The sequence below is a fragment of the Haliotis cracherodii genome, unplaced genomic scaffold (assembly GCF_022045235.1).
Source record: "Haliotis cracherodii isolate W230 unplaced genomic scaffold, xgHalCrac1.p SCAF_19, whole genome shotgun sequence".
In the NCBI taxonomy this organism is placed as follows: Eukaryota; Metazoa; Mollusca; class Gastropoda; order Lepetellida; family Haliotidae; genus Haliotis; species Haliotis cracherodii.
The window spans coordinates 10,172,653-10,189,841 of record NW_027266274.1 but is presented as its reverse complement, the minus strand read 5'-3'; the positions used below and the strand labels follow the sequence as shown (position 1 = coordinate 10,189,841).

General features: G+C 38.1%; 2 protein-coding genes across 3 annotated transcripts in view; one reads left to right on the top strand and one right to left on the bottom strand.

Moving 5' to 3' along the window:
• The window catches only part of LOC139466747 (osmotic avoidance abnormal protein 3-like), a 34,696-nt gene extending 29,770 nt beyond the window's left edge, over positions 1-4,926 (bottom strand). For both annotated transcript variants that reach the window (XM_071248411.1, XM_071248412.1), the window contains exons 1-3: positions 4,863-4,926; positions 2,160-2,409; positions 1,115-1,230 (exon numbers count right to left, since the gene is read on the bottom strand). In XM_071248411.1, the coding sequence (XP_071104512.1) occupies positions 1,115-1,230; positions 2,160-2,396 (353 nt within the window). In that variant the 5' untranslated portion in view covers positions 2,397-2,409; positions 4,863-4,926. The remainder of the gene's footprint in view (positions 1-1,114; positions 1,231-2,159; positions 2,410-4,862) is intronic.
• Positions 4,927-5,315: 389 nt separating this feature from the next.
• LOC139466746 (26S proteasome non-ATPase regulatory subunit 2-like) overlaps positions 5,316-17,189 on the top strand; it is a 30,839-nt gene continuing 18,965 nt past the window's right edge. The window contains exons 1-12 of the mRNA XM_071248409.1: positions 5,316-5,409; positions 5,984-6,040; positions 6,935-7,099; positions 8,141-8,262; positions 9,893-10,117; positions 10,930-11,088; positions 12,583-12,727; positions 13,089-13,149; positions 14,013-14,159; positions 14,816-14,922; positions 15,395-15,522; positions 15,812-15,899. Coding sequence (XP_071104510.1) covers positions 5,317-5,409; positions 5,984-6,040; positions 6,935-7,099; positions 8,141-8,262; positions 9,893-10,117; positions 10,930-11,088; positions 12,583-12,727; positions 13,089-13,149; positions 14,013-14,159; positions 14,816-14,922; positions 15,395-15,522; positions 15,812-15,899 — 1,497 coding nt within the window. The 5' untranslated portion in view covers position 5,316. The remainder of the gene's footprint in view (positions 5,410-5,983; positions 6,041-6,934; positions 7,100-8,140; positions 8,263-9,892; positions 10,118-10,929; positions 11,089-12,582; positions 12,728-13,088; positions 13,150-14,012; positions 14,160-14,815; positions 14,923-15,394; positions 15,523-15,811; positions 15,900-17,189) is intronic.

The following is a 17,189-nucleotide window of genomic DNA, read 5'->3' as shown; positions in this document are numbered from 1 at the left end:
CCAGTGCCTGTGAGAAGTCACTTACGTCTGCAATTCCCACCAAGGAAACCTCCTCGTAGAGGGACCTTTGTGTCCCTGTCCTTTCTGGGGGATTTGCGCTATGGCCGAAAGGGAGAGCTCTTCCTAGCGAGACTGGTCCTTTAGATAGATAGTGAAAAAGATAGGCGATGCTCCGACAAAACCCCTCTTGATTCGCCTCCCAACTCTTGGCATCCTTGGTGACTTGAGGGATCTGGTTGTGGAAGAGAGCAGGACCTGACCAAGGTTGCCGTATCATTTGGGTTTCTGACGGAAGGATCCCATGAAGACTGGTTCAGGAAAGCTGTGCATTGAGCAATGGTGATAGAGCCGAGGCAATACTGTTGATATGTAGACATATAAATAAGCTGGCGTTGCTGCCAATCCAAAACTGAGAGAAGTTGTTCTGAAGTTCTGAAGTTCTGAAGTTAGCTTCTGAAGGATACAAGTTGAGCATCTGTCATGGGAACCGATGATCTGGGGTAAGACGTCCCCACGAGCAGCCGCACATCTTCATTCATGGGATGGGATGTGTCAGAAAAATCCATTGAAAGGAAAGGGTAATGTTTCTTCCTGAAACGAGGGATCTGGATGGAAGGTCGAACCCAGATGACAGCAAAGAGAGAGATGAATATGACGGAGTACAAACCAAGAAGGATAACTCCTGGGTATCAGGTCACAGACTATAGTCTGTTTCAACAGTCTCTCTGTTCCAGAACTGTCTCTTTGTATAAGGTAGGGAAGCTGAGGCACTATGTAGCGTCAGGTAAGGTAAAACACAAGATTATGTCACTGTGTGGGTACTGAACATAATCTACAAGCTCGGCTGTCCAGCACTGATACAAATTGTTGTCTATTGGAGATAACTGGCCAAAGGGAGATAATTGAGTATAGCATACAAAAGGCTTGAGGAAGCTGTGGTAACACAAAGGGAGGAGTGACTTGCAGATTTCAGCAACTTTTCACCATTGCCATACAGTATTTCAGTAAAGATATGAGTACATATTTTCAGAAGAAGTCAGTCAATCATGCCTTCATTTATTAGCACATTCATTCTTCAGCAAGTTTTGCTATTTTTAATTCTTTATACAGTTACCTTGGTATAATTCCTCGTTGTGATGGGGGGTCTGTTATTCCCTGCATAGTGAAAGACTTGCCACATCCAGTCTGTCCATAAGCGAATATTGTGCCATTGTAGCCCTCTGTCACACCCTACAAGACGAGATCATGAAACCTGATGTTAAACCATTTGGGAAATCGGTAGTGCTTTAGTTCTAACCAACCAACCAATCAACAATAATAATCTGTTATTATTATCTAGAAAGTATATCATGTAATATATTAGATATATATATATTATCCTCTTGATTTGATATGTTTTAAATTTTCATATTGTAAATCAAAATGACTTATTGTTGGTGTATTAATAACAGGTGTGATTATATCTACTTATGAATGAAAATATAAATCAATATGTTTGAATGTGTATAGACTCAAAGAACTATCAAACAGTGTCAAAAACAGTCACAAGTCTGATAGTTTCAAGTGAAAGGAGCAGCATTGTCTATGCAAATCTGTGGAAATACCATCTTCCCTAGGCAAGAGAGCAAACTGACTGTAAACTAGACAAAAATTTCTGGGCTCGATCGTAGTGCCACCAGTGGCTATTATGAGTTATGTCCATTCTATGTCCCACCTATTGACAATCAGATTCCACCTCTCATATCACTTGCATATGCTTCAAACAAAATGGCGGCTCCCAGTCAAGACGATTTGATCGATAATAGAACTATATGTATTGTGATAAAACAAGTCTTACTTTACGAAATGCAGCAAATCATGCGAGCACCTTGATTAAAAACCTGAAAAGTTTTGAAAATATCTGTTGATGCCGATTTGGTGGTACACATACTTTGCAAATCCTGCAATCGACCAATATCTGCAGAGCAGTTTAGCGCGATTTTGATTGGACTATGCACAGACTCGATAGTCCAGCCAAACTGTCACTCCATAATTCCAGCCGGGTCGGCAAAGATTAAGACTGGTTTTTAATAGTCACTTAACTCCCTTGCCTGATTGTGAAATACTCATGATGCATCGCTATAAAACAATTGTATACATTAAGTACATCAATGACTAACCTCAACAAGTGGGTAGGCAATATCGTTGTAAATCTGTTCTGTTGTGGAGTCTGTAAAATAGGAGCCATCGAAAGTAAACGCTTTGGGAGGGGCCTTCGCATCTCCGGGGTTAGTGATCTGGCACGATCCTCGACTGCTCTCCATGGCCAGAACACATTTACAGTTCAAGTTTTTCTCCCTGCCGTTCATGGGGCGACATCGCACAATGACTTTGACACACTCTCCTGACGACGCCATGGTGAGTTTGTGTCTGCAAACCACATAAAAGATCATCAAATCAGAGCTCCAGATAAGCTGCGTATCTGTGTAAAATACGCATCAGAAATGCAGAAATACTTAGTAAAATAAAATCGAAGAGTATCAAATACGCAAACGAACATTACACATACACTACAAAAATAAAACTTGTGCGTATCATCAAAATATTGTAAAGTACCCTGCGTATTCGATTAGCAAATCAGCAACTTATTTTGAAATTATTAACGGGCATTCCGTCAACCTTGCCAAACTCCACGATGACAGTTACATCATGATCATTTGCCATCACACTTTCTTGTGGAAGTATTGTGGTATTTTTGAGTCCTATAAAGCTCTCGAACCCACACGACACCAGTTTGCAGGGATTACATGAATAGTGTTTTTAAATATTTAACTTAAAAACCCACATGTGTAAAAACTAGTGGGTAACAGAAATTTGAATACCCAGATAGAATTACTGATACCCAATGATTTTAAAATGCATGGGTAAAATACCAACAACACCAAAAGCTTATCTGGAGCTCTGCAAACATATGGATTGATGAATATCACGTTAAAAAAAGACAGAATACAATTAAGTTGTTCTCAATGATTTGTTGTTTGTTTACGCTGCACTCAGCAATAGTCTAGCTATATGACAGTGGTCTGCAAATAATCGTGTCTGGACCAGACAATCTAGTGATTAACATCATGAGCACAAATCTATGCAATTGGGATACAATGACATCCATCAACCAAGTCAGCGAGATGGTCTACCCAATCCTTGCAGTCACCTCTTACAACAAGCACTCATTGTGTATCATCTGGTACAATTTAGAAAAATACCATGAACACACATACACAGAATCCATAACTGAAATATTATATAGTGCAGTATTTTAATTTGTATTTATTACCTTTGTTTAATATATCAAAGTGTAAATAAATGACACGAAAACCAGTTGTAAATCTGGTTGAACATGAATATTCATCGATGCCAAACATGGGCATTGTTGACATTTCTATGAATACCCATTAACAAAATGTTACCGCTATTGTGTGTGCAAATTAGACTAAAACATGAAAAGTTAAACAGCACCACTCTTTAAATCTTCGACCTACAGTCTGTCAATCACACACACAGACATACAGATTTAGCATATCATCACCTGTCTCTTCATCCCAAACGTAACAAATGTACATACAAGTTCCTGTTTGAAGATTGGGGAAATATGATTAAAGAGGATGTTTGGGGGGGGGGGGGCTCTAAAAAGATATCCCTTATGACGAAATTTTGAATGTGTCTTGGAATGCAGCCCTGGAATATGTCATACGCAAACTGTTTCTTGTTCTTTGTTCAACGTTTTTGACACATCAGGTAGGATTGATTGATGCTGAGTCTGGTAAACAAAGTACCTGTCATAATCGACTCAAGGGCAGGCAACTCTATATTATCGCAGCATCACCATTTGTGGTGTGATACGTGTGGATTATGTGGTTTACATCAGTCGATGTGTATGTAAATATGAGATGTACCGATACCATGATAATATAGAGCCCACGATAATATAGAGCACAGGACCATGTTACTAATTATAACAATAAAAATAAAAAGATTCGCAAAAAAAATCATAGACGTGGCTTGGCCTTTGCACTCACTCGTCTATGATTTTTTTAGCGACTTTTTGTATTTTTATTGTTTTAATTAGTTACATGGTCCTGTGTATTATAGTCATACTCTAAACTGTGACTCAAGCTCTCAGCATATTTTCTCCTGCCTATTAGAAGTAAGTTGGATTATTACATCGCAACAGTAAATATTGTCATAAATGATAACCATATCCTCTACAATAACTGGCAAAAACAGAGCGTGTCACAAATGGGATTGAACCGTCGCAGATGGGTTTGGTCATAAATTGATTAGTCTAGACCCCAGTTAATTAACGATATTAATGATTTGATATTTAAAACAGTCAGTTAAACTAAGACCTTTCAATGATATATTCTAGATTCTAAAAATGGAATGAAAACAAAAGATAAGCTAAATTCAGGAAACCTAAAAATGCATATGTAAGGAAGCAGATGATAATCTGTTCGAAAACTTTAAATAGCTCAGCGTACGGATTTAATCATGTTAAACATTATCAGCTGATAACTAGATGTATCGATACCATCTATGCGAAAAATGATGAATGAAGAAGCGATACAGTGACATGTAACCGCCCAATGCAGAAATAAACATGGACAAACCGATCATTTGAATTATTACTTTATAACCGCATCAGCTGTTTCTTACAGTTGTCTTGGAAACGTGTAAACTGAGGGATGGTGCCGTGAATATGTTGACATAAATTTACAAATAAAACAAAAGTAACACACATTTCTTCCAACGAATATTCGCTGTTTCGAAGAACGTCGAGAAGATATAATACATCAAAAGTAAATGCTCTTAAATATTGTTTTTACCGTTGATTATTCCTATTCGCTTGTAGCAAGTGCTCCTTTGGCGTCCGTCAAAAATATTTGCCCCATTGGTCTATGGGTAATACTATATTCCTAACACTACACAACAACTACTCATATTTTGAACATGTGCTTTTGCTGTTTTGTCACTAAGCAAAACTTAATAATAATACAAAATAGTAGTATTAATATATAAACTACATTTCTAAAAATAATTAATAAATAAAATTAATAATGATTGTGCAAAATTGAGAAACATTATGTAATACAACATGTGTATTACTTCCACAATATATTTATGGAATGATAAAATCTAAAATAAAAGAACTATATTATAATGAAACTATTTTTTTATGATGAAAACTACTTTGCACATGTCAAACATTATTAATTGTATGGAAATGTATTGTTTCTCTCCAAATCTCGCACTCTCGTTCATCAGCGTTATTCTACAAACATGGCGGACAAGAAGGAAAAGAAAGAGCCTACAGCGTCTGAGAAAAAGGACGAAAAAAAGAAGGAAGATGATAAACAGGAACCCATTGAAATGGTAGTTTTAATCATAATTACCTGGTCAATTAATTCACACTTAATTAGCTCAATTTCCTATTGATGTCAACTCGTAATCTTAAACCAACGGACAGCAAACATCGAGCATTCAAAACTGCCTTGTCATATCAAGCATTTATGCTCATGTCGGTATTGAGGCGTCAAGCTGAAGTTTGCAGATTTGGTTGACAATGTTTCGGATATTGCTTTTGCATTATCCTTTAGTGATCTAAGGCTGATGTTATTTTCAACACGTGCAACCCAATTAGCTTTCTTTGCTGATTATGTTGAAAGATGTGATGGCATCACGTGTGCTCAACACGAGTGTGACCCCTGTTTTCGTGGTACCGGCCTTGTTTATATGGTGAAATTGTAATCACAGAGCCCTTTGCATTACTAAATTTGAAACAGATTTAAAAAAGAAATTATTTTAATCAGCAAACACCGGTGACAAAGTAATGTATGTTCAATGTGTGTCAAGTATTCAGGGTTAGAACTAAACTCCAAAACTTTGCTTGCCCGGGTAAAGATAAAATGCCTTTGTACTGAACTCGTATTGGTCCCTTTTGTTTCAGTCCGAAGAGGACAGATTACTCAGTGAAGAACTGGACATGCTGGTGGAGAGGCTGAAGGTAGGAGTGTATAAGTCATTAACCTGATTAATGTGGAGAAGGCAATAAGTGAATTATTCCTCATGTGATGATGCCTGGTGCCTGTGCTTTCTGTTAATATTAAAGTGCTGAAATTTCTATATTTCTACCCGATGCACTCAAAATGTAATTGTTATAACTGTAAATATATTCAGTTATACTTCCAAATTATATCTTTTGAAGATACCCAAAACTTGTTTGTTTGCGTCAAATGTGTTTTAGCTTGGCACATGTATACATCATATTCATTGTGATAACTCTTTCAATTTTTTAATTCTTCAAATCACCGAAAACATTAACAGGATAAAACCGTTGTATTTATGATTACTAAGATATTCAGTTTCTGTAGTGATCATGATGATTCTCTGAATTGAGCAATGAATGTAGAGCAGCTGTTTAGCATGCTCAGCATGCTCAGGGACAGTCAGGAGTATATTTAGAAACATGAGCAACTCAAAGACGTATATTTCATGCATTTGTAATGTAACTATTGTCATTAGTTACTTTTTTTCTTTCTTTTTTTTAACTATTACAGGTGACTTTGGTCATTATTCCGAAGATTGAGTCTTGTGAACTTCTGTTTGGTCTAGCATGCACATTTAATAATAGTCTGCATGACACTAAATTCTTCTGGAAATGATGCTAAGAGCCAAGTTCGGCTAGTAGTCTGTTTTCATGGTTTTAGTTGTATGGACTTAAGTTATCTTACTGGACTGAACAGATTTTTATAAATATCTGGCTTCAGACAAGTTGCTCAAGTCGCAGACTGTATTATCATGATTATAGTGTAAACATCACCTGTAAGTTGCATGTCTATTTTGTTTGTAAGTGTATGATACTGCAATTGCTAACTGATTGTTACATATTTCCCTTCAGGAATCAGATGATAAATTGTACAAACCTGCTTTGGAGAGTTTACGATCTCTAATTCGGGCTTCTACAACATCAATGACGTCAGTTCCCAAACCACTGAAGTTTCTTCGCCAGCACTATGACTCCATGAAGGAAATACATGAGAAAATCAAGGACACTGAAACTAAGGTAAGCTCGACAAATCCTGGTCAATGAAGAATGCTGTGTGAGGTAATAGTAAAAGTGAAGACTAACTGTTGGATAATATTTGTAATTCCAAATTTAATGTTTCAAAATACAAGATACAAATGTGAGTTGGCTGGAATTCTGTAGGTAGGTATTTCCTATCAGTACTGTCTGACTCCTTGTTAAGGATATTATATAGAAATATTCCAGCTATATGACGTCTGTCTGTAAATAATTGAGTCTGGACCAGACAATCCAGTGATTGATATCATGAGCATCAATCAACGCAATTGGGATCGATGACATGCATCAACCAAGTCAGCGAGCCTGACCACCCGATCCCGTTAGTCAAATTTTCATTCTGTAATTGATCAATGAAATCTTCCAGAAAAATCTGAGTAATCCGGACTTCCTTCACCATTGTTCACTGTGGATTCTGGACTGAAATTGTAGGATAGAGGATCCAATTATCTTGGTATGATCAGCTATAAGAATTGACCTATACAGTTTTCTAGCCCAAATAGTGATGACCAGTAATAACATTTAGTCATGATACTCAGTCCTGCAATCAAATAACTTCCATATGTACGATGTTAATTTGATTGTGTGTTCAAATTACAGTATTCGACGTAATAAGCGCCCAGGGGGCTCTCAAAATTAGAAATAGGGGGCTCTTATTAGAATGTTATTTTGGTGGGGAAAAAAACAGAGTTAAAAGATAAATTTCGTGGTTTATGCTGACAGCCTGAAATGTTTATGTACGACAGATATATCTTTCCAGAATTAAATGCCCATAATTAAGGGTGCGTAAAACACACGAGTGCGTATTATACGCGAATAGATAAGTCTTGTGTTCATTGATCACTTTGAAGGGGTGCTGATTGGGATTGTTCAATAGCCAATATCTTAGCTAATGTCGCCGTGGGCACTTATTAGAGCGGGGCGCTTATTACGTCGAATAAGGTAAGCATAGTTCTGAGTTATCCACATGGCATGTGTATTTTATGAGTGCTTCCCTTGTTAAATCTTAATGCTCAATTTCAGAATTTCTGTGCCGACATTGTTTCTGTTCTTGGCATGACTATGAGTGATGGCCGTGACAGCCTTCAGTATCGTCTGAAGGGGTCTAAGGAAGAAATCGGTTCATGGGGTCATGAATATGTAAGGTAAGCAAACTTGGTCTTCCACACGGCTAACATGCTGCACTATATGTAAATATTTTATCATTAGCATGTGATTTCAAATGTAATGTTGAACTTTTGATCTTAACAGGGTTACAAATTAACTTTTGTTTTCACTTGTCCGTAAAAATTATCTGCACAAAGACGCAAGGAAATGTCACTAGTCCTTCTTGAATTTTACTTGTCTCGGGCTAGCGAACTCATATTAATTTTGTACCCTGCTTCATAATATTTGTGATTCTGGTTGCCCCAGCAACTTCTGCTTGTTGTAAGAGGCAGCCAATGGACCAGGTAGTCAGACTCAGAGACTTGGTTGATGGTGTCATCGTACACTTACGCTGTGGATCGTTTTCCACAATATCGGTCAGTGGATTATCTTGTCCAGACTTGATTATTTACAGGATTTAGAGATGGAATATTGCCGAGTGCTGAGTTAAACGACAAACAAAATTATTCTGGATGGTTTACTCTAGTGGTCGCCATTGTTCTTTGTTCAAGATAAGTGATTGTGTAGTACATGTACATATCAGATTGAATGTGTATCAAATGTCTTTCTTGGGCTCATATTACTGACAACCTTAGTGTTTGATTGTTAAAAGCATTGGCATCTTCTGCCATATTGATGAAATCAGCATTGAACCCTCATGCAGTAACTTCTGTTAACATTTGCATTTCTGTGTGGGTAAAGCACTGTTTTGAACAGTATTTTTAGTTATTTCACTTCATATCAGCTTAATGTGAAAGGAAAGCCCAAAATATGCAGGCTTTAAACATTTTCCACTGTAGTGTGAGACATACACATGTATAGTGCTGATAAACCAAGCATCATCATGTTCATAATTGGGGCGGAAGTCTTTTCTTTAAATTGCTGATCAATGGATCCTGGCATGTCTAAGGGACATAACTGTCAACATGTCAACATGATGGTTCCAGTTAGTGTACTTAATGTACCCTTGCAGAGATGCCAACCATTACGCTTTTTACGTAATAGTTACGATTTGGAACTTTGAAGTACACTTGTCCTCCCTCTAACTATGATATTTGTCATTTGTTTTAACGAATTATTATACATGCATAAAATATCACGGAGAGCAAATTGTTGATGCAGCAGTGACATGAAGCATTCTACAGCAAGACAATATGAGCCATGCTTTCATTCAATTCTCAGAGTGTAAAAATATCCATTGCGCGTTGATACAATATCTCTGATTGGTTATGTTAAAACACACTCAAGTCATTTTGTTGATGGATATTTGCAGTAGCAGACTGGAAACTATTTACCTGTAGACTGATATTACTTTGAAACTAGAAACATCACATTGCCTTTCTGGCAGTTTGTGTGACAGGACGAATTTAATGAATGTGTGGAGCTTTGACCTCGTTTCACCTAATTGGAAGCCGAAGCGAAAACCCGCAATGTACTGTTAACATTACTCGTTTTTCCATAAAAGGACATTTTTTACCCCACTGATTATTCCAAAGATTTATTTAGGGTTGGCATCTCTGCCCTTGTCACAAACCAGACAATCGCAAATGCTTATTGATAATGCCTGTGAATATGCTTTATTCATAAAGCCCACATTGTTGACACACGTAAATGATTGTTCCTTTCCAGACACTTGGCCGGTCAGGTTGCCCAGGAGTGGCAGGACACAGAAGAGAAGGACACTGATATGCGGGACAAACTGATCGGTCTGGCCAAGGCTATTGTACCCTACCACATGGATCACAATGCGGAGGCTGAGGCATGTGATGTTCTCATGGAGATGGAGAAATTACATCTTCTCACTGACTATGTTGATGAGAACGCCTACCCAAGAGTGTGTCTCTATCTCACAAGGTAGGAATTTAGGCAGTAACCAGTGTTAAAGGGATTATTGCCTATATGAGTACATGTGGTTAGCAATGATATATCTTGTTGCATATGGGTGTTGGTTGTATTGGCTTGTAAGAGTGTTTCACAAGTTTCTAACCACTAGAACAATAGTTGTAACCTTTTATTGATGACATGAGCATGATGAAGTAAAATAATATTCAGTTGCATCATCATCACACAATTCATTTTCAAACAATATACAATATGGCGATACAGTATTGTATCCCAATATGAGCCCCAAGATACAATCCATTAATTTAAACCCCTGTATCGCGATACAAAAGTTACATTACATTACAGTTAAGTTGGTGGAAAAACATGTGATTAATAATGGAAACTGTCCAACCAGGCTACATAGATTCCCTTGTATTTCCTTGTTGGCTATAAACAGTGTTCAAAATAATTTTTTAACCCGAAAACACAGTCGGGCAGGCAACCCATAAGTGTTGCTTGCCTGTCTTCAAAGTTTTATGCCTGCATTCAGACTTTATAAATATAAGAAATCGTGTTATGATTCAGCTGAAATAATGCAAACAATTACTAGATAATCTACAAGGAGTAGAGGTGGAGGAAAATTTCAAGCAGCCCCACAGAAAAGTTACTAGCCCTTGGCAGGCGGACAAGCAGTTATTTCAGAACTGAAATTTTTTATCATAAAATTCAAAGTTTCCTCTAGCCTATATGTTTCTGACATACAATATCTCATCTTCGATCTCTGAAATTTAACAACAAATGAATCCTGGTTGTGATTCACCTGCAAACCTGTTGATTTTCAGCTGTGTGCCATATGTTCCTGACCCTGAGAACATTGTGCTCCTGAAGACTGCTGTGGAGCTGTACAGAAAGTTCAAGCAGTTCCCACAAGCTCTTAGGTTTGCCATGCAGCTGAATGACCTGAAACTTGTTGAAGAGATCTTCATGTCCTGCAAGGATCTGTGAGTAGATATTATCAGTTTTTGTGATATTTATTACATCGATGTGTGTTATTGCCCATATGTGTTGTCATGGACATCTGTGTGAGTCTGTGTTGTCGAATTGGGCATACAGTAAACTGTTGACATTCCACTTGCACTGAGCTGATATGCACCTTGCAAACTAAGATCAGCATACATCAGTGACATGGCAGTTCCTGCTGTATTCTGTGATTCCGCGGAATCTTTTGCAGAAATATCGACTGTGCAGACTTTTGCATTTTTCTCCCTCATAATTTGTCAAATGCACTGCAGAATTTTAACATGCGTGTAGAAAGCTGTTCTAAACGAGTAAATTTTCTACTCTTCCTTATTATGATAACACAGGGATAATTCTAGGGTGGGTCTTTGTGCTTTTAGCCCTTAAGTTTGAAAAAAGGCTCACATTTTCAAATACAATGGGGCATTTAAACATTTTGCTGTGTGTGGGTGTTCATCTGGAGTATGTGAAATTTTCACATTAACATGATTAAGGGCCTGTGTCAGAACATTCCTAGAGTGATCCCTGTAGTTATTTTTAGTGTAATTAATGAAAATTGTCCATCAAATATGAGCATTACCCAGTATCTACACAAGCTTAGAAGAAATTCTATTCAGTCATTCATGGTGGCATGTGGTCTTGTGAACAGCGCTCATGTCATAAATCAGGAGTGGTTAAGAAACATTGGTCATGGAGAATAGGTGGATAGGTGACGGTGTTCAGCACCTGGCTGCTACGAGTTTCTTGGGTTTTGGTCCTGCCCCACACTGAAGCACATGTAGCACATGTGGTATCTCTTTGGGCAAGTGACTTTGTTCGAAATATGCCTCTTCACCCAGCAGCGAATAGGTACACGGTAGGATGAGATGTTAATGTGACAGTTAACTTTCTTGCGCCTCAAAGGCTGCTGAGGCTATATACTCCCCAGGGAGCTGAGAATGAAATTAGAGTGCACAGTGATTCATTCAATCATTGACCGGGGGTTATAATGTCACGCATTGAGTACTCTTTGGTGTGTGGCATATTATTATCTTTTATTATTATTATTTTTTTAATTATTTTTATTGTTATTGTTATTTAACAAATGTTATATTTGGGATAACACTTTCTGAGTAAAGCACAGATTGTCATACTATTTGGGTTGAGTCAAACCCACACTGCCAGATTGAAGCACCTAATCGCTAACACACAAAGTCAGCGATCTAACCCACTCAGCCACCGAGGCTTCCACAAAATTAAAGTCCAGGGTTAGAAATTGGCACTGGTCCAATAGTCCTTTCCAAACTGCCTAAATAGTTAAGGTATCATAATGGCTAGTAGAAATTTGCCATTTTTAAGGGTTTTGCTATATATTATTCATTATAAGGACTAGTGGACCAAAAATGTTAAGTTTCTATCGCTGAAGTCCGACAACTGGTTGTCTAGATTACATACTTTGTGCATCCCTCTGACAAGATATATTGTTATTCTTCATACAGGACAATTCAGAAACAACTTGCCTACATGCTTGGTCGCCAGCAGATCTTCCTGGAGTTGAATGATGACATGGAAGAATTTGATGAGCTCATGGAGATCATGTCCAACGCTCACCTGAACAACAACTTCTTGGCTCTTGCTAGAGAGGCAAGTGCATTTAACAATCCCACATTTACTCATACAGTGTACAGCCCATGAGTGTTGTCATGGTAACTCCATGTTACTGTGTTGTCAGATTGGGCAAAGAGTAAATTGTTGACATTCCACTTGCATTGTATCAATTTATATACATTGCAAACTAAGTTCAGCATACATTTCTGTCCGTCATACATTTTGTTTCCTTTATGAACAAGTGATAGGTTAGGGAGGGTTAGACAATGAAGTTAATTTTTTCATACATTTAGTCAGTGATGCTACATGGTTGTAGAAACAGGCAAACAGAAGTCCCTGTTCAGTTTGTTTGGAAGTTGTTTTTGAGAACATGAAAATATATATCATGTTTTTACAGTTGGATATCATAGAGGCTAAGGTGCCAGAGGATATCTACAAGAGTCATCTTGAGCCAAATCGTAAGTAGAGTTCAAAATTTTGCCTCCCATAGTGAAAAGAGAATTATGATTTATGTTGTGGTGACTGCACTACAGTCTGTGCCAAACACTTTTTAGTATGCTAGCCCAAACCTTTTTTGTGCATTCCAGTCTGTGACTGTCCAAAGCCAGAATCTAGTAAAATTCTGTTCTGGTTAAAACTCCGCTTATAATAGTACATATACTAACACAAAATTCTAATAAAAATTATGCTAAGAGCCAAAGGTGGGCTAGTCTCAAAGACCCATGAAGACCCGGGGTAGAAAGGGTTTTCAGCAACCCATGCTTGCCCTAAAAGGTGATTTTGCTTGTTGTAAGTGGCGACTAATGGGATTGGGCGTCAGGCTCGCTGATTTGGTTGATGCTTGTCATCATATCTCAATTGCATGTATCAATGCTCATGATATGAATCACTGGATTGTCTGGTCCAGACTTTATTATTTGCAGACCACTGTCATATAGCTGGAATATTGCAGAATAGGGTGTTAAACAACAAACAAAACAAATAGAGTAGTCTCGAAAGGGCTTTTTGGCTCAGGCTGGTAATTTAGTGTTATCATAAAGACTTTTATAAGCTGAACTTACTAACCCAAACAAGATGTTACCAGACTCAGACTTTAGATCAGAGGCTAAAGTGCAGACAGGCACCAAATTCTGAAGGTAAAATTGGGCATGTATATGTTAATTGTCATTCCACTTGGATCCTTCAAACTTATTTTGCAAACTGTCTGCAGCCCACATCCTCAGCATCTGTTAAAAGTGATGAGATTTTGATGTATGGTGTCATGATCCATATGTGATGGTTCAATATTGATTTACCAAACCGATATCTGTCATTCCCTCAGGTTCTTCTATTGGTCCTTCCAATGTGGACTCGGCCCGCCAAAACCTGGCATCTTCATTTGTCAATGGGTTTGTCAATGCTGCATTTGGTCAAGACAAGCTTCTTATGGAGGATGGCAACAAGTGGCTGTACAAGAACAAGGAACATGGTATGCTAGGATTTTGTTTCAAGTTTTTGTTCCTGGGTACTTAGTTAAAAATAAAGATAGACTCTGCTATGGTATTTGCATCTGTCGGCCCCTACATGTATTTTTAAGACTATCATGAGAATTTCTTAATTGGACACTCGCATGTACATATGTGTTGGAAATTTTAACGTTTTGACGTGAGTATAGATGCCATTTTATACAGCACTGACTGAATCTGTGGTCTAGTGATAGAGCATCCGCCCAGAGAGTGGAAGGTCCGTGGTTCGATTCCTGGCCCCTTCATACCAAAAGATGTTAAAAGATGTTACTTGCTGTTACCCTGTCTGGCGCCCAGCATTAAGGAGCTTAAACAATGACTGGTTGGCTCGGAGTCAGTATACTGTGTCTTGAGTGGTGTATTCATGTTAAACTCATGGTATCTCAGTGGGCTAGCACTATAAATCAGTATCAGTTCAGACTAGTACAAGCAGCCACACACGCACGTGCATGCACATCGCTATGTAAGTGCAATAATCTTGGATGCGACGTTAAACCCAATTTCACCTCGGCTTCTACAGTACTCTTGTCAAAATGTGACATGTTTTGTGGTATGTTTACAATCAGTTGACAGTACTTGACTATTATTTTGTGATCTCAACTGAGCCTGAATGCTGTAGGTATGCTGAGTGCGACAGCTTCTCTTGGTCTGATTCTGCTGTGGGATGTTGATGGAGGTCTCACACAGATTGACAAGTACCTCTACTCTGCAGAGGATCATATCAAGGTAGGTGCAGACTGGTTTTATGATCTGAGAAAAGGCATTTACCAAACCTTTAGGGATTCTGGGATTGAATTAATGGATCAGGTGGTCAGGCTTGGTGACTTGGTTGATGATGTGTTAATGTGCCCCGACGGAGTGGATCACTGCTCATAATATCAATCACTGGATTGTCTGGTCTGGATTCGATTTCATTCAGGCTACTGTCTTGTAGCTGGAATATTGCTCAGTGCAGTGTGTCCCACACCACACCACACCACACCACACCACATAGATGCATGATATCTATTCTTGAACTTGTGTAGCATTTATGATTAGTTAGCTTTGGTCAAGTATATATACAGTGCTGCCGAAAATGAACAATATTCAGGTGAGATTCTTACTGGTGAAAGATGGAATTGGTAATGAAATATGAACATAAATTAGAAATCGGATTGTGAAGTTACATCAAGGTAACATGGTTATGTTTATCATGTAGGCTGGTGCCCTCCTCGCGTGTGGTATTGTCAATTCTGGAGTGAGGAATGAGTGTGACCCAGCCCTGGCCCTGCTTACTGACTACGTTGTACACACCAGCAATGTCATGAGGATAGGAGCCATAGTGGGGTAAGCATTGCTTGTTATTCTTGTGCTGAATTATTTGGTGTTCATATAACTGCAGTCTTCAGTTGAATTAATCAGATATCATAACTTGTGATCTTTTCAGTTGAATTAATTAGATGTCATAACTGCATCCTTTTCAATTGATTTAATCAGATACAATATTAGCAATCGTTTCTGGGTTTTTTTCAACATGTATGTACTTGCAGTCTAGCTCACTGGAATGTCTGTAAGATTCTTGAAGACCAACATGCACTGTTTTTACTTGCTATAAGATGACATGCTTCTATTCCAGTCTTGGTTTGGCGTATGCTGGTTCAAACCGTGAAGATGTGCTCAGTCTCATTCTGCCAGTATTAGGAGAGACTAAATCATCTATGGAGGTTTGTATTATGTCAAGTGTTTCCTTTCGTGTTTAGATCAGTTTAAGTTGAGGGAACAGTTTTCTTGTTAAATAGGTTATTACATAGTCCAAGTCGTATTTGATGATGGGGGGGCGGTCTGGTAGCCTAGTTGTTAAAGCGTTCGCTCGTCACGCTGAAGACTTGGGTTCGATTCCCGACATGGGTACAATGTGTGAAGCCCATTTCTGGTGTCCCCCGCCGTGATATTGCTGGAATGTTGCTAAAAGCGGCATAAAACCATACTCACTCACTCACTCGTATTTGATGATGGTATGAAGTTAGCTGTTGGTTGTGACGCTATTCATTATCAGTATTCAGTACCCCGGGAAGGTGTGGACCAAGAAAAATCAAATAAACACTATATATACATGCAATCTGTGTCTTTAGCCACTTGACTGAAGCCGTTGTACAAAGCGATCGTAGCACTAAGGTGATCGTAACGACCATACTTTAACATAGACTTACAACAGTCTATCGCTAAGGTTGTTTTGTACAAGGGTACTTAGGTTTAGTAAAATCCTGTTTGACCTGGTTAGCTCAGCTAATGATAGTCCACATGATGACACTAAAATCCACTGAAAAGTATGCTTAGAGCGAAGTTGGGGCTAGATATCTATAAGCAGCATTAGAAATTGGCACTAGTCCTGTAGTCCTTGCCAAACTGCCTAATAGTTAAGGTATCATGAGGACTATTAGAAATTTGCCATTTTTAAGGGTGTTTCTATATGTTTTCCATATAAGGACTAGTGGACTATAAATGTTAGTTTCCTCCGCTGAAAAGTATTTGGCACAGACAGTAGATGAAGTAATTAATAGATGTTATTGCAGCCTGTGAACTTCGCCAGATCATGTATTTCACAAATAATTCAACATGCCACCTTAGTTATGATCAGGGAAGTCATTGCATGTGTTATGACATGTGTTGTCATGGTTTCTGTAATGTTTTACAGACACCTATATGTCTATGTTAATAACATGGTTCATGATCTCCTACAAAATGGGTAATATTTATGATACAGATTAGAAAACCAGAACATCTACAGATTCCATGGCATATTTGAGCTATCCTTGTAGTTGCCCATATGTGTTGTCATAGTTACAGTAATGTTTCTGTGTTGTCAGATTGGGCATAAATGGAAATGTTGACATTCCACTTGCACTGTTTGTATAAACTTTGCAAACTAAGTTCAGCATACAATATATACTTTTGAACATGAATTTTCTTAACATGTTAAGGTGTTAAGTGTTATTTGTGCCTCTTCTCTTATG